This window comes from Lineus longissimus, chromosome 2 (assembly GCF_910592395.1).
Source record: "Lineus longissimus chromosome 2, tnLinLong1.2, whole genome shotgun sequence".
In the NCBI taxonomy this organism is placed as follows: domain Eukaryota; kingdom Metazoa; phylum Nemertea; class Pilidiophora; order Heteronemertea; family Lineidae; genus Lineus; species Lineus longissimus.
Window position 1 is genome coordinate 25,521,175 of NC_088309.1, and position 24,980 is coordinate 25,546,154.

The 24,980-nt window shown below is 41.0% G+C and overlaps 1 protein-coding gene across 9 annotated transcripts in view; it reads left to right on the plus strand.

Moving 5' to 3' along the window:
* Positions 1 to 24,980, plus strand: part of LOC135483245 (myocyte-specific enhancer factor 2A-like) — a 47,159-nt gene that overhangs the window by 13,867 nt on the left and 8,312 nt on the right. For 3 of the 9 annotated variants that reach the window (XM_064763921.1, XM_064763922.1, XM_064763924.1), the window contains exons 4-11: positions 9,645 to 9,668; positions 16,897 to 17,068; positions 17,499 to 17,702; positions 22,672 to 22,818; positions 22,927 to 23,233; positions 23,827 to 24,005; positions 24,228 to 24,339; positions 24,648 to 24,765. In XM_064763921.1, the coding sequence (XP_064619991.1) occupies positions 17,015 to 17,068; positions 17,499 to 17,702; positions 22,672 to 22,818; positions 22,927 to 23,233; positions 23,827 to 24,005; positions 24,228 to 24,339; positions 24,648 to 24,765 (1,121 nt within the window). In that variant the 5' untranslated portion in view covers positions 9,645 to 9,668; positions 16,897 to 17,014. Of the gene's footprint in view, positions 1 to 6,992; positions 7,080 to 9,644; positions 9,669 to 14,906; positions 15,159 to 16,896; positions 17,069 to 17,498; positions 17,703 to 22,671; positions 22,819 to 22,926; positions 23,234 to 23,826; positions 24,006 to 24,227; positions 24,340 to 24,647; positions 24,766 to 24,980 lie in introns of those variants that run through there. The other 6 variants (XM_064763926.1, XM_064763929.1, XM_064763930.1 and 3 more) reach the window with 6 other exon arrangements.

Here is a 24,980-nt window from a genome sequence, read left to right on the forward strand (position 1 = left end):
GCATCAGTTGGGGCATTTTGGTATGCCTGGACGAGTCCTAGCGCTGCCACCTGGCAGTGATTCTGTGTGTAGTACAAATTTATAGTCCTACATATATGGGATAATGTTAAGTGTCGTGATCAAGGACAGACAGATCAAACAGTGGTTCTATACCAAGTGAAAAAAACAACCAATAGTAATACAACTCTGATGTTGATGTACCACAAACAGATGGGCAGACCTGAAATTTATGACAGAAATTTTATCTGAGATGGCAAACAAATTGTCCTGCAATTTGTCAACCTGAATCGTGATGGTTCTTTTGCTCTAAAATGACATTTCGCCAATGGGGTGAAGTTGGCCTTTGAATAAACAGGAAGTAAAAGATGGAGCTGCACATCCAAAAATAATATTTGATAGAAACCGTCAAATGTTGTGGGGCGCTTGGTAATCCTCTGACAGATTGTATGGACTGAGCGACGTCTTATGTAATTTTTAGTGGTCATCTTATTCAAAGAAAGTTGTAGGAGCATGATGTGTTGGCTGTCATGCCATTATTATTCACATCGGCAGACCTGCGATTTGAAACCAGGATCTCAACATTACAGGCTCAAATGGCCGTGTGCGAAATGATGGACAAAGCAACATCATTTTCATGTTATGCAATTCACAACAAAAGATATTTGGTGAGATATAATGTCTTGGTCGACATTGTCTGCATGCTGAAATCACCCGCGGTCTCGTTTCAATGGCATTTTATCAAATCTTAACACTTCTCGAAGAATGAATGCACTGACCATAGTGAGGCTTAATTATTTGAGCCAAGATCAGTGAACATTTGCATGAATTAAGGATGGAAATAGCGCAGGGCCTCGTGGTGATTTTTTACCTCTGAATGATCCCTTTCTTACGGCTTTGTCAAAGATCAATTCTCGAGGAGGGGGTGTGCGGAAGTTTTGAGATCGTTTGAAAGAGGAAACTTGCCATTAATCACCCTGTCGAGTTATTGTTGACGAGTTATATAACTGTGTTAATAATTAAAGGTGATAACGAGCTTTCGGGATGACATGATGCTACATGAAGGCAGACTTTAAAGGTTTGTCACCTGGCCATAAAGCCGTCCTAATGGACTACTGTCCCTTACAGTCCAGTCTTTCCCATGGCTTTGACGGATGCACAAACACAAATGACATCTTTTCTTCCTTTAATGAGATTTTTCTTGTGTAATTGGTTCTGAAAGATCATGGTGCGACTTTCTCACCTTCACCATTCAGGAGAGGTGTCTCTTAAATAAGCATCATTCAGACCGAATGTTGACTTTTGCTCTCTTGGTTGGAGTTAACCACAAAAGGCTGCCAAAGAATGGTAGCGCCTGCATTCGCAGTGTCTTACATTGCTTAAAGGTGCTGCTGAATTTTGAGGCACCTATGCTTAGTTGCAGGCAAAGTTACTTGTCCATGGTTACAAGTAAGGTTGTCCTGAGGTCCCTGTTCTGATCCCCACTATTGGCGTGAGATTCAAGTTAAAAAAGGCAGGTCTAGAGCCTGTGAGGTCATTCTACCAAGTAAAGTGTCTTGCCAAAGGTTATGAACAAGAAGTATGTTAAATAATTCAAGCTACAATGGAACAAATAGAACCAGTGGACCGATTCTCCCAACCTTTGCCCAGTCTGGTGATTGTCTCCATCTTCCAGGTGAGCCTGGCTTGCCTGTTCCCTGGGGAGATCTTTGTGATGTAACCACTAGTGAGGACAGATGGTCACCCTAACTGGTTATGGTCATGTTGACCTGAACACTTCACAGAATCATCATAATCTAATAAACTCCATGATTCTTCCAGGCACACCCTAACAATGGCTGCCTGCTCGCTCTGTCACCTGTTGCTTCTGAACCAGTGTACATTGAAAGTTCTGTCCTTTTACCGAGTCACCTTTAGGTAAAAGTGTGTGCAGCGAGCATCAGTGTACTGTTGACGGGTTTGTGATAGGAGTCTTTTGTCTTCATCATTTTCATGTCAAATCTTTAAACAGAATATCGATCTTGTTAAAAAACTACATCTGTTCTATATATATATATGATGTGAATAGTGTGGCTGAATGCACATAAATTGAATTGGGTTGAACAACAGAAGAATTTCCATTGATTTGGTCATCACAGTCTCATTTCTGAATCCAGGGACATGTCTTACTTGTCCCCTACCCTCAAACTTATAAAAATATCGCTGATACCAGAATGTGTTGCATCAGCTATAAGAAATCTTGAAAACGGTTGAATTAAGAAAAAAGAAAGAAGACCATCGGTCTCCAATGTATCTCAAAATGTTTACTTTCTCGATGAAAAAAAGAACATCTTCCAACCCTGCGGGGGAGTTTCCTAAAACTTTTCAAGTCCACTGAAGCATCCCGGTGTTGTGCTTCCGATTTACGACTTATGTTTGCCCGTCCTCATAAGCCGATGTAAAAAGGTCTTGACAATAATATGTATTGTCCGGCAGATCAAAGTTAACAGATATGCTCATGATTCCAACTGAATGATGCTGAATTTTCTTGTATATTTAAACTTAGTTTCATTGATAAATGTTAACTGGTTTTGGCAAGGTTAAGCTGACATGAAACACTGTAGTGAAGATGAGAGTCCTGCTAATGAGTCCAACCTCACTTTAATAGACCACGTGTACATTTACATACAGATTCATTAAGAAATGTATGCATGGTTTTGGCCAGCTCAGCATGAGTTGGGGAAGTCTACAGAGTCGGAATCGATAGGAACTCATCAGGGGAAGGAGATTGAGACATGATCACAGCGACTTTCTCATCTGCCTCATTCACTTTCTCATTGTTGTTGCATAGTCTTCAAGTCATTGTGAAATGTGTACATTTCTGGTAAAGACTCTAATGACATGTAGAGTTTGCCTTGTTTGTTTGAGGTGATACAGACTGACTGAGTGACCTTGAGGGGCTTCTGTACTGGTAGCCTCTTATGACATAAAAAAGGTTCTCATTACCCTTGGCTGAGATTGGAGTGTTGTCCATTTCAATGTTTGGTACGTCCACCTGTTCCTGTACCCCCCCCCTCGGATATGCGGTTTACAGAACTTAAATTGTAAATTCCCAGTGGAGAAGTTGTGAATTTATGTGTGGCTACTGTGCATCTCACCATCCCAAAGATTGGACCAAAGATAATCATGTTATAATTGTCCCAGTGTTGCATCCACTCTTCAAATTTTCATGACGTGTGCCCAGAACTGTTATTAGTATCATAACAATTAATTCACATGGGAATGACGATCTTCCCTAGCCTCATCAGGATAGCTCCGGCCAGCAGCTGGCCTCGCAATTTCATTTTGACATCGTTGTGATTGTTCAGAGGTGTGCCAAACTTCTGCGATAACACTTTGAAAGGGGATTGTCTCGTTGCCGGAGGCTGTCCTGGTTGCATTCATTCATGCTGACCGGCCATTTTATATCGGCAGGCATCGGCACTAATGTGGCTTGGTCACTATTGTCATGGTCCTTTTCAGACTCGGACAATTAATGCCCCAGGTCTGAATGATCGTTTTATGTACTCATTTCACAAATTGCATATGAATTTTGATCAGTTCTCCATGCCAGGTTGTTACGTAAGTGTGCCGGGCGCATGTAGGTGTTGTCTGGGTGACGGTATAATAGGATCTGTCGGTAGGCAAATATTGGTGAATATTTCTCCCCTCCTTCCTTCTGCTGACTATAAACCGCACTTCACTTGGATAATATTGACAGAAGAACTTTGACCATTTTCATGTGGGAAGTAGTACAGTGTTTGTTTCCAAAGCTTTCATTAGATCTCCAGTTCATTTCGTTAAAATCACCTCTTTTTGACCCTTGGCCACATTGCGTAATTCGAATGGGAGCTGTCCTGATATCTGAGATGAGGTTTTAGAAAAAAGCGATCCCAGGGCATTCTGTCCTTCATTCATCTGTTACTCCTCAAGCATCTTTCGCTGGACCTTAACTGACAATAGGGCCGGTGCATGTTGACCAGGGGTGGGGTGTGTGTGGTCCACCCCAGAACAAATCATCAGTCAGAAAAAGATCTTATCAATATATTTTATCACTCGCGTCATCATATCGCAGACAATTCTAAAATTCGAATCTCTCGCAAATGATTAATGTTTTGTGTCATTGAAAAATGTTGCCGAGATGACTTTCACTGTGATGCAACCAATCACAGCCTCCCCTAGAATAATGGACGCGTCTGCGTGGTCCATTGACCATCGTCCATATTGTCCCGGGATTAGCCGGGATTGACCAATTGTGACGCTATTTTAGCGCTACGTTTTTACGTTTGACAGATCACCGTCATGACAGTGAGATCATAGACGTAAGACTAACTTCGGATCCCTCATTTCATTTTTTCCGGTGACTTTTTCCATTTCTTTGGTTATTCTGTGTTTTATCGTTGACTTCAGCTCACGGTAAGTAACTGGGGTTTCTTGCCCTACAACATGAGGATATTATATAAAAGGGTTGTCCGAATCGGGACAAGGGAAGTCCAACAATACCTACTAAAACTATATTTATAAATCAGTTATTTCTGTTACTCTTGCTGGGATCTGTCTATGGTCGCATACCAGATATGAAACTTTAAATATGGGAATATGAACAGTATTTTTAAATTTCAGCTCAAGAAAGTGTTTACGGCGGCTGTGGTAAATCCTTGTTGTCATGGCTTGCACTTCCTTAATGGATTTACCTACCAGAAAGTTGGTTCCGTAGACAATGACATTTCAGTTTTTTACGCTGGTATTTGGCCCTTGAGTGTGGATGCGTCACATGTAGCTTGTAAACAGGATATGATATGCTTTTGCCAGGATTTGAAAAGGGCAGGGTATGTTCTTATTTTGATGGAAAAGAGAAGGGAGCAGTCTTGGCCAAAAAGGGCAGAACATTGATGAAGTCAAAATTGGGAAAATTTAAAGCATGTGCATTCAGTCAGATTACCAATTCCTATCTTATCAATGGCATAACGTTTAGAGAGGAAGTGCGATCATTCAATGTCAGTTAAAACTTACCAAGCTTTGAATGTTGATTCGGATGTCCCTTTTCGAGTTCAGGTTTTTTGGTGACACCTGATTTCCGAGTCATTTCCACAAACTTCACAGGGCAAACAGATACAGGTTCTTGTGTTCCCATGTGCAGGTATCTTTCATGATTCGTCTGCAAAATTCTACAAAATGTACAAGAACTTGGGCCAATTTAGAGTGAAATTTAATTCATTATCTCATACGTTTTATAATTTTTTGCAGCGCACACAGATATTTTTCCAACACTATTTGAGCACGATGCGTAATATTTACACTGTAACAATATCGTAGCACGGTATTTGCTTTTTGCTCATGTGCGTGTTTGCCCGCAAAAATAAGCTTCCTACTTGCTTGGAGCAAAAATGTCATTTTCTGCATTCATGTTGGTCACTCCCCAATTTATTCCGCAGTGATTCTGATGACTCTCATTCACCTTTAGGATGTCTGTTATGATTATCTTGTCTTTGCAACCTGGCTTAGTGCTGTCAGCCACATTGAAGGAAGGACACTTTTAGGTCATTTACGCGATATAGAACTATTGGGGCATTGTGCGTTTCTCATTTGGAGAAGAAAAAAAACTTTGTCTATGTGTTGGTGCATCAGTGGGATCACTGATTCATCATTTGTACACAAATTGATTGCTTAAAAGTTGCATCTTGATAACACGCTGCAAGATCATAATGACCTAGAAGTCCTGCGCGTAAGGTGGCCTTCACGTCCAAGGCTTGAGATAAACTAGGATGGGGACACTTTATCTGGTCAATAGGGGACCAGATGACCCATTTTGATGGATCTTTTTGTCCAGTTTGAAGTAAGACCACACATTCCGACAGAAATCACGGATCAATTGGCACCCTCCTAGAATCTCATTTGCTTCAAATTTAATTGTTGTCTGTTAGTGCATATGTCAACCTTTGGGATCGAAGGAATTATCATTTGGTCGAAGTTTTGATTTGAAATTTTAAAAAAAGCAAATGTATGAAAAGGGTCTTATTAAGACTATTCCACTCGTTGCTCTGATGTACTGGAATCTGTGCAGAGCAGCTCATGCAGCTTATTTATTAATTATGACTATTGATCGCCTATTGATTCCTAGCAACAGGGGTTCTATGATTGGTTAATTATGCGCTGATCTCATGCGGTCATTCTCTGGAGACGGGAGCTTGGGAGATGTCAATGGTTGGGCGCCGACGGACGATTGGCGCTATTGGGGACATCTCAAAGGTTCAGTGATAAGATGGTGGCGTCAAGGTCATTGTAAAGTGGGCTCCGTGTCAGAGGGGACATCGGTTTTGGTTTGAATGTGACAGACATACCAGTGTTTTATCAAGTTTTGGCACAGACGCCTTTACATTATGTAGATAACAGGGCCGATGCCTTAGTGTTTTGGGCCAATCGTGCATTTATATTGTTTTGAGAGTTCTCCTGGAATGTATCGATTAGACATCCAATTACCTCGATAAAATTGTGTCATCATCACTTAACAAAATCAAGGAGGCTAACAGACCTGTCTTGTAGTCTTGGATTGATACCAGGTAGGCCTAAATGCCTAGGTACTCAATACTGTAAACAAGACAATTTAGAAGTAGGTCGGTGTTAGGCCTACCATAAAGCATTACTGTAAGCTTAAAGGTAACTTGTGTTGAAGTGGTACCATTACCATCTTCGTTTCATCTCTTTCCAAAACTGTTGATCGATTTGATTGAATGAATCTGATGATCTTTTCGACCCCCCCTCCCTCCCCTATTATCTTCTCTCACAAATTCCTCTCCCATCATATACCTTGCCAGCGAAATGATACGTTATTTACATGGAGTGTAATCCTACACCAAGAAGCACTCCTAGCAGAAGTGGGTTATCATCCCCCTGCAGCCAATCAGAGCAGAGCATTAGCATGGCAGAACGTCACTGCCTACATGTCAGAAATAGCTCTAAAGGCATGGAGTCTTAGCGAACTGCTCACCGTACACATCGAATGTACAATGCCATGAGATTTGTGGAACTTTAACTGGGTCATTTTATTCTCTATCTAATACTGGGTAAGTTTGTTTACTTTTAATTGTGACGTATTTGTAGTTGTTCAAGGTTAGGATAGAGTTCTACACGCTTTGTACTTATCTGCCAGACCAAAACATGGCATTCTATAATTATAGTGAGGCTTCTTGTCCAGGAAAATCTATTTAAAAACTGCAGGGAAAGTACAAAGTAGAGTGATTCTAAACTGGGAATTGGTGATTGTAAGTATGGAGTGTTGTGGCTTTATAATGAAAGGGTTATCTTGATAGCGTTTATTGTTTAGTTGTTCAGTATTTCTTCGATGGATTTAATGGATTTAAGGATCTCGTCTAAGATTCCTTGTGGTTGATAGGCAACTGTTCAAAGCTTTTGCTGTGTACATGTGGCTCGTCATAAAGCAGGGAGTGTCTGGTCTGCGGGAAGACATAGTGGCCGCTTTGATGAGGCAGGGACAAAATTCATTCAGTGATTGACTAATGCAGTGAATATTGAACAGTTGACGCAGCTTGATAGAATGCAAACAGCTAGGCCATCTGATTTTGTTGTCTGATTAAAACTTCAAGCCAACTTCAAAGTTGTGGTCAAATTGTTCCTCAGCATCCCTGTTGCAGACTAATACTGCCAGATGCAGAGGTAAAGTTCTTCTTGGAATTTTCACAATCCTTCACTCAGAAGTGGGAATAATTTGATATTTGATAAGTTGACCATCCTAGACCATTGTACAATACAACTAATCAAATAATTTCACAGAATTTCAACTTTTGAATAAATAATTTGATATTTGGTCATCTGGTCTGACATCTTTGATGTCCGCATCTGTATGGTCAGTCATCTTGGCCACCATTGTGCAATCCAACATCTCAAATTGTTCCTAGAATTCCAGATTCCTCCGGTGATGGTCTCCCTTGTTATGACTCATGACCTCTCATTGTCCGGGCCGACTCTACCATTGTCGGGCCGACTCTGACCATTGTCCACTCTGTGAAAGGTGAAGCACCCAGGTGTCCCAAATTAATTGCGTGCCCCCAGGCCCTTGCCGCATCTTTGAGACTATTCTCTTTGCTAGTTTTCCCCCTTATTTCATATTTCCTATTGTGATGAAATTATGTACTTCTTGTTCTCATTTGCACAGAAATCAAATGTCTTTTCAAAAGAAGCACCCTCCAACCCCCCAAACTGCCTGATCTGTTTCTCACTGTTAAATATGCTCTCGGGACTCGTCCTTAGATATAGAGGTGTCCTGATTAGAGAGGTCAGAGTGAATGGCAACAACCCATTTCGGACCAAAACTCATGTCCTCAATAGAGAGGGTGTCCTGAGATGATAGAGAGGTTGCCGCTATGGGAGTTTCTACTCTATACAGATCACATGACAATGGGTTAACTGTTGGTGTTGAAACAACAGACTTTTCATTCCTTCATGGTTTCAATACTTGCTACACATTTACAAAGTCCTTGTTTTGACGTTTGAAGGGTATATACACTTCACCCAGTTCATATGGAGAGGATTTATATTAGGCCAGGTCACTTATGTCAGATTAGTTGTTTAGGTTTTAGCACACCTTTTTTGTTAAAGAAGCACTACAATGAATGGTTGCAAGTCACCACCAATCTGTGGTTACAGATATCCTTTGTAGATGGTCATGAATGCAGAAGAAAATTTACATGAGTACACTTTTGGATGCATCCCTGCTCCACCCTTTATTCAGGAACTCTGTTATATGCATTAGTGATGGCTGACAGTAATAGGGTCAGACTAGACTTTCTTTAATGAAGCCCTGATATAACTTGCCAAACACAACAACTTAATTCTGAACCTTGTTCTTGAAAAATTTTGTGCGTTGACAGGCGCTAATATGACTGTGGTTCAGATGGATTGAAAAACCAGGAGGCATAACTTATCGACCCAAAAAACACTAGAATTTTGCTCTTGGTGTGCTTTGAAAATGTTATTGCAAATCCCCGCCTCTGGCACGAGATTGTGTTAGGAACTAACGCATCAAAAATATCATCCTCATAAAGGCTGAGTTTCTGCCAGCAACCTCTTTAATTGCTTGTTTTTGAATTGGATGAAGCATGCTTCCTGTTCTCCAAGCTCCTTCTCCCCTCAAGTGCTGATAAAACCTGTCATTTTAGTTCCCTGAGCGCTCCCGATGAAATTACTATCCTTTGTAGCTCAGTATTTGCAATGGACATTATAATCAGGGGCTGCCCAAAAAAGGTCTGCCTTCCTTGCATTACCTAACATCGGTGAATGGCACAGGCGGAGATTGAAAGAGGAGCTGAACAATGGATCAGCATCCAGCAGAGATTATGTTGACCCTTAGATGTCTGATGTTGGCTTAGTATGTTGTCTCGAGTGTCTGGTGAAGGGGTGTGGGAGCTTAGCGCAAGATGTTTTGGCATTGACTGTCAGAATCAAAGGTGAATTGTGAATATACCCAAATTTCTGTTGTACCAGTGTACTATTTATCTCAATCTTAAAACATTGAAAGCGATGTCCCCAATCACAAAGCAGGAATAAGAACTTTTAATGGTTAAAGGAAGTAAATGCTCCCCTTTGACACTGTCCTTATTCATATTTTTCAGGTGTAACTGAACATCTTGGTGAAGGTAAATATAAAAAATTTGCCTTTTGTAAAAGCAGATTTTTTGCAAGGATCAAAATATTGACGATCAGTATCAGATTTGTGATTTCATGTGTTGGACAAAGAATGAGGTTTTGTGGCTGGTTTGAAGATGATAGTTAGTGAAGTGTTTCAGCATGCTCAACGTGAAGACAGATTTTGATGAGGCTGATCAGGGTCTGATTACTGACCTGCCGCAAATCGAGCAATATATTGTTGCAGAAGACAACATACATGGCTGATGGGGAAAAGTAACCAAGAATAAAATGTCCTGCACTTATCCCAGACTGAGGACCTTTGAAAGACAAACGCTCCTCAATCAAGTGATTTCTGTTGCTGCAACTAGCAATGTAACCTTGACAACGTGACTGTTGTGAGACTTTAACTGCTGATTGGTTCAATGGAAATCAGTTTTCTTGAATGTGTTGCAAGTCACAGCAACAAATCGCTCATTTGCAGAGCCTTGATAGGAGTTTTTGGACTAAAAATGGCCAAATTTTCAGAATTGGCCTGAGGTCAGTAATGATGATCATAATGGGTAAATGCTTGTAGTTGGTAATTGTTGGTCTAGCTCATTAATTGGTGCAGTCAAGTATTACATATCTGTCAGTATTGTCTGCAAATGCCATTAATTTTCTATCCTGTTTGACCACATTATGCTCGGGTTAATTCCTGCTGCTAATAAAGGAGAGTTTTGATGTGGGGAGAAGTGCCCTTTGGAGCAATTAACTATTTAATTAACTAATAAAGTTAAGATTGTGTCTACTGTTTCTGTAAAAAAGTGTATGTCAGTGCTACCAGTAGATTTATAATCAATAATATCATGTAACCAAAATTAAAATGCTATCCTGGGCCATGAGGAACCTGGGGGTAATGCGGAGGCGAAAAAAATGTGTTTTAAATCATGAATTAGCATCCAACAACAAATGAACTTTCCAAAGATGCTCTGAAATTTGAGCGTAGTTGTTTTGGTTGCCAGAGAGAGTGACCCTCTCTAGCGAAAATGATGAGGGCCACTTCCTGTGGATCGATGCATCAAAAAGTAACCTGAGGTCTGTTGATTTGCTACATTGAGCATTCAATTCACTGTTGGACATAATTGGGGTCAGGTTTTTAGCCCATCCGGCCTGCTGACCCAGTGATCTATGGTTTCTAATGAAGATGATGTAACCAGAGCTATAAGGTCTAACTATTCCCCAGCCAGGCAGGGAACTAAATGATTGAAATAGTCTGTGACTTACTGGGTCTTAATTGCATCAGTTTGTGGTTAAAAATTACATAATATCCCGATTGGTTGTGGTGTGGGAATGTCACCAGTGATGGATGGCACTGGCCAAGGTATCTCATTCCCGTCTAGCTCTTATATAATTTACGTGCCCCCTGCATCTGTTGAAAAACATATCCTTTTTGCACTTGCCTCTTGGCGATGTAGAAGGTATCAAGTGTCTTTTCTACACATTCGCTCTGTATCCAAGACATGGCCCTGAGGCTGCATAAGTTCTTTTGTTGGGTGTGTGACAGGTTCAGTTTGCTGTCTGGCCTTTCAATTCTTTCATATTTCCCTGCTCTTTGCCCGTGTGTCCAGTGTAAAAGTGAATGAAAAGCTGAATGAAAGTAAGTTCAGGTAATGTGGTAGGTGAGTTATAAATTTGATAGTCAGTGGGGTAGGGGTGGGTGCATCCTGATTCCTAATGAACAGTTTGGCTAAATCCTGATCCAATTCTTTGCTGGTCTCAACTCTTTCTAAAATAGAGCGCCACACAAACGAGCAGTTTTGGTTGTCCATTAGATGTCATATTGGGGATGGGATGATATTGTCAACCTGGGGGAGAGTGACTTTCGAGATCACCGAAGTGTCTCACTGGCAATACTATTCAATAGCTTGGTGATGGTCGGCCATCAAGAACACTTCCTTGATAGATTCTTGTTAACTTTTTGTTGACTTCGCTCTGATTGGCTGTGCAAACATTGGCGTTATTTTGGCTTGTCCTCAGAATTGAAATCTGAGAGAGTTCTTTCATGTTGGCAGACCACCAGTTTGTGGTTTTACATATAATTTGAAACGAACGATGGTGGCTTTCAAATTCAATCCTGCGTCAGAGTCAAATTACAATTAAAGTTTGACTAATTTCAAATCCTTTGTGTTAGGTGATAGGATGATTTTGTGATGGTTTGTTTGTATCTATCTGACTCTATGATAGTGATGTGCCATGGATCCCAAAATGAACTTGTGGACTTTTGAGTTCTGAGTCCATGCATATGGCTATGAGGCTGCCTGAAGGCTCCGCGTGTCGGCTTTCGTATGCAAAATTCATTTTGATGATATTGTGTCCTTGAATTGGACCGCGAATTTTGTTCACTTTGGTCGAGGTGGTTCATTTAACTTTGATTTGAATGCCCAAATGAAACTTGCTTGCTCATCCTATTCTGTCCATTTGATGCTCCAGGGCGAAAGGAAACAACTGGAAAAAAATGCTCTCAATAGCATCGATTACAATAGGTTGATATCCAAATTTTGAAGCGTTGGCATATCAGGGAAAAAAATCGGGTTTTGAGCCGATGAATGATCTTCCACTGCGTTGGGAAGTGTTGGCTCCATGTTTGATGCAGAAGATTTAACTCAAATGACTCAGGAATCATTGGGAGAGGGGCCTACTACTCTGCAGAGGTCAGCCTAATCATGTCTTCAATGTCAAAGGAAATTGTCATAATCTCTGTATGTTCATCCTTGAGCTAATCTCTCTATGTTCATCAGTACCTTTTTAGTTGGAAAATATGTTGTTTATAGGTGGCGCTATGAGTATGACTCACAACATGACAGTGCATGACACTAACTTTGGACACATTAAGATAATGTTTCAACGCTATAAGCCGTTAGAGCTGTGTCTATTTCACATAGGCGTATTATATTTGAAATAGCCCATGTGCAACTGAATAGCATTGACTATCGAGAAATACATTGGCCAGATATGAGTTGCAATCTGAACTAAAAGAGGGCGTTAACATCTTAATATCACAGCCTGAATAGCGGGAGGGAGAGTTGCGTAAGTGTGATCTCACCAGACTGACCACCTGGCCGAGAATTTCAAAACCCATTGTTGTCGATGGCATGGCAGAAAAGTCTGGCATTGTTGACTGGGCAAGGTATGCAAGATGCTGTCTGGTTTTCTGTCACGATGGCTGGGTTATTAGCACAAACTGATGGAATAATGGCATGAATTGAACTTGGTGACATCAGCAAATTTGCTCACATTTTGAGATTTTGATGATAGTGAAATTGGGTTTTGAAAATTTCATTGTCGGTGGTTGTTTCAACCATAAATCTTAAGATAATCTAATGCCAATCTCTGCAATATTGACTATTGATTCTGTAGATGCATGATACTTTGATTGAGTAACTAGACACTGGATTTTGTTATACTTACTGTTCTCAGTCTACAGTTTACCTCAAATCAAGGTGTGGTGAGTGTGCACTGAAATCAATACCTGCTTCTTGCTGACGGTATTGCCCCCTGACTAGGAACTTTGTAACCATAAATTTATGACAGCCATTTTCTTCTTGATCGAAAAAGGTATCATGCATGTCACTGCAGTTTCTAGCTAATAATCATACATACAGTATGCATAACTTTGGCCAAGATTTTCTGAATAGGCCCTTCGCTTGTAATCAGCAAGTTCATGAAGATGTTTTGACCTGATGCACACATGTAGTGATCTGAGTTTCCCTGACATGACTTCTTCAAGCTGTCCTTCTTTGTCCTTGACTGCTGTAAGTGACCTTGAGAGTGGGGAGATCAGAGTAGGATTTAATTGATATTGATTCCTCCATAACTCACCTTGATTATTGATGAATCGTGTTCGTTCACGCAGCCTCTAAGAAAGACTGTGTATCAAGTCTCCAGCCCATAACATTTCAGACATCCTTTCATTGCCAACCAGTGTGAAATTAATGCAAGCTCGTTAATTGATCTTTCAGAAAGTTCCTCAAATTAGCCAATCATTTTAGAGCTCATGATTGCAGCTTTAATTACTGTCTGCTCTGGAGTTTTTTCCCCGGCAAATTACTTGGCGATTAGGCACACCCTGCTCCGTTGATGATCTTTTCAAGCCTGAAGTGAGGGGGAGGAGAACTTTGGGAACTTTTTTCCAATAATCAGGAAGTGGGGAGTCATTTAGATGCCTCATTATCTCACCTTAACCCTGTAAACTCAATGCTGTTAAATGCCACAGGCTTGAATCAAATCTTTCCTTTGAATATCTTCTTTTGCTCTCCCGAACTCCTTGAATCACTGGCCATTTAGGATGCTGTCCTCAGAAGTTGAGTTGCCTTGGTAACCACTTGGATAACAAGGTTGTGACCTCCTTGATCCTGTGTCCTTGCCAGATGTCTAAAGGCATTGAATACATGTTGTACCACAATCCATTAAAACAAAAAACCTTATGACATTGGAAACATACTGTCCATAAGCAGTGGCCAGTTTTAAGGTGTCCTAAAGCTTATCTTATTGGCACTAACTATGAAAAAGTTTTCAATTCAAACAAACTGGTATCTTTTGGGGATCAAAACAAACAATTTCTGGGATTCCTGGTCTGAGGAATCACTCCTGGGCCGTTAGTATCGTAGCAACCCATGTTTGCCTGTTCAATTATGCATCAAGCCCGGGGAGCTTGATCGCGTCATCTTGCGCTCAAATACGTATGAGAAATACTTTGACGACAGCATATTGTTGTATCTTCAAGGTATGCTATTACAATGACGTTGGTATTTGAAAATAAATAAAAGTGAAATGCAAAATCGAGATCAGTTGGCTGCAGATACAAGAAGACGTGAGGTGTGGAACACTTTTAACTTCTGTCGGCGTTTTCTCTCGCTACATGTGTATCTGCTCTGATGTCATTCACTTCTAGTATTTCTTTGTAAAGATAAACTCCCACGTAATTCTAGTTTTTTACGTGACGGATATGAAAAGATTAAAAACGTATCAAATCAGAGTCAGTCTCGCTTTGAATAGCAAGGTTTGCTCAAAATAGCACCCAGTGATGCTACCTATTGTATAGTAGGCCTTTGCTCCACCCATCATGAATGCGCCATTCATGATTGTCAGCTAGTCCGTCATTGGTTTGCAGATGCTTCCTTGAGCTCTATTATAGACTGCTACGTACCACAGCAACCATCAGTTGACAGCTCGTGAGGTTTAATGTTATTACTGACGTCAGCAGCTCGTCTTCTGCTGCCTAGCTGCGAGAGCTCGGTGTGAATTCATTTACAACGTGTACAAAGCAGAGAATGTCCTGTGTTCCAATGGCTGTGTCGTTCAAGACGCTATTCAGTGATCAACTCGTGGGAGTGCAGGCAAATTTTCTTTGGAAGTTGTGAGATCTTTTCAATTTTGCGGTGGATTCTCTCCGGGAAGTGTACGCACCATTGATAGTCTATTTAACCACACTTCGTTCCATCAGAGTGTGCTATTAATAGGTAGGTCTGCTCTGCTTCACGACTCACAATCTAATTCAGTGAACCGTCTTTATTTTTGTACATACTGTGGAATATTTTTAGCCAAGACTATATATTTTGGTCGGCCAGTTGCTATTTTGTGAAATCTATTAGCGGAAGCGTGTAGTACTACAGGAGTGATACTAGATGATCTTGTGGGGTATATTTTACTGGTTGTAGGTAAATTGTTTTTGTTTTGGCAATAGAACAGGTCTGTGTGTGGATTAGTATTGATGTTTGTGGCAGCGATTAAAGTAGTATGTTGATCTTATTCATTTAATATGTACATGTGTGTTGTGCGGAGTTCATGGGGGGGGGGCTTGTGTATGCGTTCTCTGCAGGGGACGCTTGTGTGTCATGGCTCGTCTTCGGTACAGTTAGCCAGTCTGGGTTGATGTTAGGCTAAACTGTCATATGCTTTTGTTTTTTGTGCAGTCATACGTGTGTGTTGGGGGGGGGGGGTTCATGTATTGAACTTCAGCCACCTCCACCCCCTACGAATAGAATTATTGGTATCTGTATTCCTAGGCACCCTGGACTCCAGCTTGGAGTGGCAGTGGCAAAAATGAATTACTGGTGTCTATCTCCGTGGTTATGTATTTTTAAAAGTCGTTGATGAGATCAAACTCGGCACTTGATAGGTTCAGTGTCATTACGTGATGTATGAGGTTTATACACCACTGCTGTTCACTGTTTAAAAACATTACGCTTATTATTGAGATCTTGGAGAAGGGGTACTATTTGTACCCAGAGCATGGTGAGACGTTTTACCCCCCAGTGCTGTTTTGTATATGCAGAAAGTATTTGACTACCGGTACAATATACTGCCAAAAAGAGCAAAGTCTGCCTTTAAGTCCTTTAGCCAGATTCTACTATGCTAAGCTACATGCAACTACCAGTAAGCGTATGTTTGCTTGATAGCTGCAGTGTAGTTAGCGCGCTAGGCTATCTGTAGAATATCCTTTACCCTGTAAAATATCGCTCAGGTGCATAAGTACCTTTAAACATTTTATGCTTGTAAAAAGTGCCCACATCCAGACTAAGCATGAGAGAGAACATACAGGCAGTCAGTATCAGCCAGGTGAAACTATGATTCAAGGACAAGCTGTTAGGCTACCTAGCATTGCTTCTTCCTGTGGTGCAGCCCATTGGATCATGCCCCATTAGCGAGGGACTGTTCAGCTGTAGCCTGCCCCTATTGCGTGACTAAGGGGTCGTCCATTGATACATCAATGTGTCTCACAAACCGAACAATGTTCATAAGGAGGGAAGGGGGTAAAGGGCTTGGTCTGGTAAAACATTGATCAGTCAAGGTGCATGTCCCTTTTAGCTTGCTAACTCCTTCAAAGTAGCATGTAAGAGGGTGAGCATGCTAACGACCTTCCTATGTGTAAATGGTCACATGAAGTGAAAATCCTAAGTCTGCTGGGCCCAAGCCACCAGACAGCTCATCAGACGAGTTCTTACTCAGCAGGAGTATCACTCCCCCTTGATAATGTTGCTAGTTCATTGCAGGTTAACTTCTCAGGCGGCTATTGCACTCCAACATGGAGAGAATCAATCAGATTCTGTGTCTTTCTTGAAAAATCTGAGAGGAAACACCAGTGTTTCTTCTGAGAGAGACTTCCAGCTCTCTATATCCACCAGGCCAGTGATCTCCCGTGACATTTGGATATGAAGACAGTAACTTACCATACTCTCTCCCAATTGTATTTTTCAGGTTGTGTCTGAGTGATTTTTCTACAACTCTACCTTTCTGGCTTCCAACGATTTCATCATCGACCAAGTGGAGGATATCTCATTAGAGAAAGACTAAAATATCATAATACAGAGGCAAGATGGGGCGCAAGAAAATTCAGATATCTCGCATAGGAGATGAACGAAATAGACAGGTAAGTCGCCTATCTGCGCAGCACTTTATCAAGAGACATCGGTCCTTGTAGTTCTTTTATCTAAACTATGGCTTTATACCGACCATCTCCCTGAAGCTAATCAACCCTTAGACCTAACTGGTCAACTAATTAACAGTTCCTAATTCTTTTAGGAACAACTGTTCCTCCGAGTTGTCTTGTGTATGGCTTCCACCAGAATCACTTAGTATGCCTTCTTCTATGTACAAGGTCAGTGCGACAATGCTTGATGATATAACACTGTGCCTGCTTAATTAAATGAGGAAGGAGTCATCTTCCCTATCAACTAATCACCTCAAATCCTCGTTGCAATTTCTCAGATTATTAGCTGATGATTGCATAGATTAACAAATTGACATTAATTTCACATTCAGCTTTTGAGTGTTCTTCATTCTCTTCCTCTTCTTTCCAGGTCACATTCACAAAGAGGAAATTTGGCTTAATGAAGAAAGCATATGAACTGAGCGTGTTATGTGACTGTGAAATAGCACTTATCATATTCAATAGTTCCAACAAGTTGTTTCAGTACGCCAGTACAGACATGGACAAAGTGCTGCTCAAATATACAGAGTATAATGAGCCACATGAAAGTAGGACTAACAAAGACATCATTGAGGTAAGTCGGGTTGTGCCTTTGTCTGAGATATGCCTGTGCCACAGACACAACTGCTAGTCTCTTCAACATGGTGTATTCTCTTTGAATTCCACAGCCAATGTTTCCAGGAGAATATTCCTGGTTACCTCCATGGAGACTTTTAATGGAGTCAGTCGAGTTGTTGTTAAGCACTTGGAGGCAGACCTCGGTATGATATGCTGCGTTCTAGCCGCGCTCCCTTATTTTACCTACCAGTGATGGCCTTTGCTGAGATCTTATACAGGGTGTCACAAAACAAACTCCAAATGATTGGATTTCATTTTGTGACACCCTGTTGGTTGGTTGTGAGATGTTGATTTGGCAAAGAGACGGATTAGACTGAGAGTCCCCGATGATGGGACTAACTCCACAATAACAATAAGCCCAGGCCTGTCAGTCCTACTGATTTGCTCCAAACTAATGAGATGTGTATAATCGGATTGATTAATGGCCGTTTCTAATCAAGCAAGATAGACACCTGTAGTGCTGGTTAAAGCATTGTACTCCTGTTTCAACACTGGCTTTACCTCCATCACTTTGGATCGGTTCCACGACAACTCTGCCGATATCTGCTGGACATTTCGTGTAGTTAGTTGCAGAGGCTGTTCCAGCCAACCAGAAGCGAATAAGGTTTTAGATAATGAACACTAAAGCTAATGTGTTCTGGTTCTTTGATGCTGGTTCTAAAGCTGAGCTTCTTAGTTGACATCATGTCAGTTCCATGACGACAGAAGTCTTGTACAATATGTACACCATATATGTGAAATATATGGATAGTATTGACCAAGTTTTGTATGAAATCAACTTGGTTACGACCGGTCGAATGCTACTTTGGAGGTGCACACACGTTTTGTTGTACTTTCCAACAAAGGTCGTCGTGGCGTCTGCCTTTAGGAGGAAGCAGAAGTAGGAAGCTTTCCATTGCGCAATCAGGAGTGGCGAAAAGTCATTAGTTCTGTTTCTTTTTCGAAGCGAAGCAAACTAATGTGTGGGTTGGTGGATTCACAACGTGCAGTATAGTGGGAGGGAAAAACGATTCATTCATCTCTTTGAAACCACAATGACGAAACCTTGTGTGTGTTGCTTTTTAGTTGAATTCTCCACATTGACAGATGCAGTGCCTAAAGTGGCAGTTAAATGTAGTCATGTTTGGTGCAAGTTTCAAAAGCATGCTATGAGAATTGGCAATTGGTCTTCCACTTTACAATCCTCGAGCCAGGTTCTGTGACCACTGATATCATCTCCATCCTGGGATCCGATAATCCATGATCTAGATGATACTGATAGACCAAGAAAAAAATGAATTGATCCAACAATCCAACTCGATACCCAGGACACTTCACCTCACCTACGCATCGACGTCATCAAAATAAGTACCCTTTAATTCAGGTGAAATTGTACGTGAGTTGGAGACAGGTTTTTGTCGAGGCCCTGAGCCCCAGTCATCACATGTTCTCTTGTCCTCTGTCATTATGATTGTATTTCTAACAGTGTGAGTGTCATCCCACTGTGTGTACTATTGATCCGGTGAAATGAGCTGGGAATAGCTGGTACACATTTACGTGACTATAAATAGACCTAACGCACGTCAAAATAGCTGTGCTGACGTCATTCGGCTAATACATTTTGTTCTTTTAGGCTTTGCGCTGCATGTACTGAGACGGTGTTTGTAGACTTGGGTGACAGCAAAGGATTAATGGCACGTAAAGGTCACTCCATCAGGATTGAAAAAGGACAACAAAATTCGTCACCAGCATGACCTTTCTGCACTTCTGAAGTTATCAGCCATAAAAAATGATATTTCAGAAGAAATAACCAGTCTGCCTCGGGATAATATTCATAATGCCTTGGCAAATAATGCCTTTCAGCTTACGTCAGAGAATTTAGTCGACAAGTGTTTTGTATACAGATACCTTAACAACGATTTTTTAAAGACAAAGCAATGATACATACAATACATTGTACATATTTCAGTTTAAAGATGATATTATCCACATCGGCGAATATTTTGATCATAATTTGAAAAATGATCTGCTAAAAATTTTAATTGTGATTTGGGTAAAAACGTCACTGCACGTCTGCTGTACAATTTCTGAATAGGATTTTTGTCTATTTTTAGGGAAAGACTGTTAACATGAAAGTTTTTACACCGTTCAACTTACAAAAGACAAAAGTAAAGCATTTTGGAAGCCTTAGTATCTGTAGCCATTGGCTTCAATTATCACATCCATTTGTTGATATCATTTCAGTGGTATTGCCAAAGGAAACTGTGTAAGTAGGGGATGAGGTGGGAGGTGTGCAGATACTGGTGTGGCTTCCAGACAATGAATTGCTTGCCTTCAAGACTGTTTATTTGATTGTTTCCTGAAAGGACTAAGGGGTCTTGTGCAGGGTTGGGTGATGGCTGTATGGAAGAGAATCGGTCAGATAAGCCACGTCCAAACTGGAGCCCAGGGTGCCTAGGATTACTGATACCAATTATTCTATTCGTAGGGGGTGCAGGTGGTTGAAGTTCATGTCTTGGCCTTTGTAGATTTCAGGCATTGTTGTTTATGAACTGCTTCCCAATTGCTTTTCTTGACCTATACTGCTATAACCCAGAAGTTGGCTCTGGCAAAAAGCACAGTGAGAATGCCCAACTTGACTTGACTGTGGTCATAGTCCACTTGATGGTCTGCTCAGTAGGGAGTGTAGCACGATTGAAATGTGGCTATCTTATTCCGATATTATTTCCTGGAATCTATTCTACAATGACTCAATCCCGGACAGTAATATAAAATACCTATCAATGATGTGCAAGCTCTATTAGAGATGAGACAAATATTCTCCTTATTCATTCTAACACAAGATATACCTGAGTTGTGTACAATCCCCGAATAAAATACACATAATATAGTCTAATTCACCTGAAACCAACTCTGTATGTGTGCGTGAAGTTGTTATTTGATTGTTTCTAACACGAGAACAACAGAATCAGCAAATCCATACTTAGGTGTCTCTTTGCTGGTTACGTGATAATCAGCCTTGGGGCATTGCATCGTGTACGGATGATACCTAGAATAGATCAAACACGAGTTTAGTTTGATCATTTTATAGCCTGCTGATACAAGTTCTAAGCCATCCACAAACATATTGATAATGAACAAAAGGATGGCCTCGAGGTAATGAGAAATCTTTGCCGAGTTGGAGAAAATGTTGCACTCGTCTGCTTTGAGGAAGACATGATAATGACTTGGTTTTCTCATGGTGGAATTGGACAAAATGGCTCAAGAAACATTTGAAAGAACAGAATAAAAGTAGTATATATTCGCATTTCAAAAACGGCAGGTTGTATTAAAACAAAAGTAGTTTTGTCTTGAATTGTTTATGTTTTGTTCTATTATTGATTATCAATTATGTTTACCCTTCAGCTAAATGTATTTGGTGATCGGATAATTGGATAATTTACCCGCCAAAAAAAGTGAAAAATTTCTGTATTGACTGAAAATTATTATTGAGGAGCTGTTCTAAAAATATGTGCGCTGAAAAAATGGCCAGGTTCATGTGGATGTTGTCTCTCGTAATGCGCTCAATTGATTTCCATATCAAAGAGCCATCGCTTCCCTGATCGATAATGATTTCAGATCGCGTCTTAATGATGTATATTTCATTTTGATTGATTGATGAATTGATTGGAGTGATCCAGAAGCCTCTCCATTAATCTATGGATTTTATTGAGCCTGAAGGGCACCGCGTAATGTATTGGCCATTCATGAGCACAGTCTGACATTATACCCTGGAAAGTAACCTTACTGCTGGGTACCTGATGATGTATCACTCATTACAGTATACAGGACTTTTCCCGATCAAGTTTATTAACAAAACAAAGCATCTTCTCAATCTCTTCTTGTCTTATTGCGATCTTTAATGACCATTCCCTATGGTCTTGAAAAGTTGGAGGAACAATCACTTCAAGATGCCACACTTCCCAGTTTCCCCACTGTTTGCAGTTGTCAGGACGTCTGCAATGCTTCGTATTGATATTGTGGATTCTGGTGGCTAAATTAGCTCTTGCTAGTGATTCCTTCATGTTTTTCTACCCTGGTCAACCTGAAAGAAATCACAACCTCTATCCATGTTGGCGATGCATGCACCTGTCCAAGCGATACTATATCAGTACGCCCAGGAGATATGAAGAGTCTGGCTGAGCACCTTATTTGCCATGCCATGTCATTGAGAATACATGTATATGCAGTTGCTTTCATTTTGTTGTATGTGATGGTTTTGGAAGAAATCAGAGAGGCCTCGCTGCTTGATTCAGTGGGAGACGGAGACGGAGAATTCTGAAAGTTTCATTGAAATTGGTTTTTGCACCAGAAGTTGATATTGGTCGTGAACAAAATAGAATCGATAGCGATTGTTTTTTACGAGGTAGCACATGTTTCATGTGTGTATAGTTTCAAGTTCTTGTGATTGTTTAGCATTTGCTTGGATCGTGTTTAGAAGAGAAGGGTTAGCAAGTACCTTGAGACGGACTTGATTCATCAGTGGAACTGGACGTTGTTTCACCTGGTAAAACACAACTGAGGTGACTCAGTTACTCAGTCAAAACATCTGACGATTGAATCTGGTTTACCTTCGTAAATTGGTCTTTCTTAACCAAGTGTAATGCATTGCTCGCTTCGGAGATTTCGCATCTGTAGAATGTACGATAGGTGACCTTTGAAACGAAGACCTCTGTTAGGGTGGGGTGGGGTTAGAGATTCAATAAGACACCAGATAGATAATCTAATGTCCTCCGAGTCTGTTAGGCGAAAGGTGCAAAACGTTTCCTGAAGGGGCAACCGCTAATATCTCCATGAAACAGGTTCATGGTAGTGCTTCTCGCTCCAAAACTCTCACGGCAGATGTGAATATTTCTCAAAATGCTCTCATAGTCTTTGCTCACCATGATTCTGTTGTGTCTTTTCAGGCCCTAAACAAGAAAGAACACAAAGGCTGTGACAGCCCTGAACCAGAAGCTGACCAGTATGTCCTCACACCAAGAACAGAAGAAAAATACAATAAAATAAACCAAGAATTTGACTTGATGATTCAGCAAAACCAGTTAGGCACAAGGGTAAGCTTCATGCAAAGTCTTTCGAGAAACCACTAAGATTCAGGTGGATGTTGTTGCTGTCGAATTGGGAGCAGTGTCATTTAAAATGACCTATCTTTCCTGTTTCAGGCGATGCAAAGATACCCCAATGCAATGCCAGTCGCAGTCCCGGTTAACTCAGGCTTCTCTGCCCAGGGCAGTCAACAGTCCTCAGGGGTGGTCACCAGTTCCACTGGTCTCATGCAGCAACTGCCTGCTCAGACGCTTCCACCCCCGAGCCACAGTCCGAGGCCTGGCTCTGCAGGTATGTACACGCATAATGCGATCTACGCTACCCAGAATGGGCGACAGTCTCATAGTCCGGGAGTAGTCATCAACTCGTCGGGCATAATGCAGCTCCCCGCTCCAAGCCACAGTCCAAGACCTAATTCTACAGGTACAGTGCGCTCAACCTAATCTAACTGTAGTCGTATGCACAGTAAGAGATTTTGCACCGTATCGTAAACACTGTTACGCCACCTGTGCCACTACTTGAAACTGTTCTATCTGTTGGTCTGTGTGTGCTGCGACGTTGCAGCACCATTATTTCTGTATTTCTGTTATGTATGTCTGCACTACACTGAATAGATGTACATCTTTATGTTACATATTCATATCCATAGAGACTGAAGGTGATACCCCTATTGTAGTCAAAACAGAAAGAAGTTCTAGTAGAAAAGTTGCTCTATTTCTTTTTCATGTTGCTTTTGCTGACGCTAGTGTATTTTGTTGGTCACTAATATTTACTTGCTTCAGTACTCTACCTTGGCATCTCAGATCTGGGTTGTGCAAGAACATGGCTCCAATCCATTCTTGGCAGTTGTGGACGCGTGTTCTTAATACCAATTTGATAATATGATTAAGAGAAATAAACAAATGAGTTCCAATCAATTGCTATCTCTATCTATAGAACATTCACCTTCAGTCCCTCTGGGTCAGCCAAATTTGGAAACCTTTCCTGTATTTACACGTTAACTTCCTTGATTGCAGGCGGTATGATGGACATGTCGCCCAATGGTTATCAGCAAGGTTCTCCAAATGGTGCTGTTGGTTCCCCTGGCGGGACTGTCAAGCAGTTGTCCAAACACTCCCCACCCACGTCCACTACTGGCCGGCCCAATCTACGCGTGGTGATTCCTAGCAGTAGAGGTGATCTCAGGGAGGGAGAGGTAAGAAATTAACATCTAAGTATGAGCTGCAAAGTTTTGTAGTAGACCCTCCACTGTCTTCAGTCTTCTCTTTTATCTCGCCTTTCTAGAACAACATGGTTACCAGCTTATATACAAGTGTTTTTCATGCATATTTTGGATGAACATTTTGCAAAAAGTAGGGTTTTGCTTCCCCCAGAGGATCTTCATCATTATATTCCTGTCAATCTGTCGTCTTTTTAGGGCCAGACAAGGACCAGCACAAACACCTTAGCAACCCCAGTTGTTTCCATGGTAACTTCAGGTATCCCGGGAACGGCATATCCGTCCGCTGCTTTAACATCATTTCAACATAGTAAGTTTCCTTTTGCTTGTATCCGTTAACTAACTTGAACTTTATTGATCTGTCTCAAAGTATGATTGGCCCAAAAACGACAATTACCAGTAAATTTGCAAATATTGCTGCGGTAGAACCAGGGCTTTGTTTCCATGATCCAGGTCTGTCTGGTTGGCGCTTTTCAAATCCAATGAACTCCTGCATCCGCCACTGTCCCTGATAAATTACATTTTGATGGTGACCTAAGATTCGTTTATTGCATGAGGTTTAAACAAATGCTCTTGGATCCTGATATATTCTGATGAAAATCACTTTCTTTTTTCTAGCAGATTTTTCTGCCGAGTTGGGCCAACTAGGTTTCAATTCGCCGGGTATCCTAGCGGGAGGCTGGCCTGGACAAGGCCCATTATCAGCTGCAGTCCAAGCTGTGGGATTGAATCATCCGTAAGTTACATACTTTCATCAACTGTTAAACAATATGAGGAGTCAAAATCTCAAAAAGTAGTCCACATTTGTAAAGCCAGCATCAGTTACTTACATTACAGACAGCATCTTCTCTTTCGGGGTTTAGAGATCCTGCCAAGATGTTCTAATAATCCAAATAATGAATGATCTAGCGGTGTGAGCAGAAGGCAATTGATTTCAAATGTTTTGCTTTT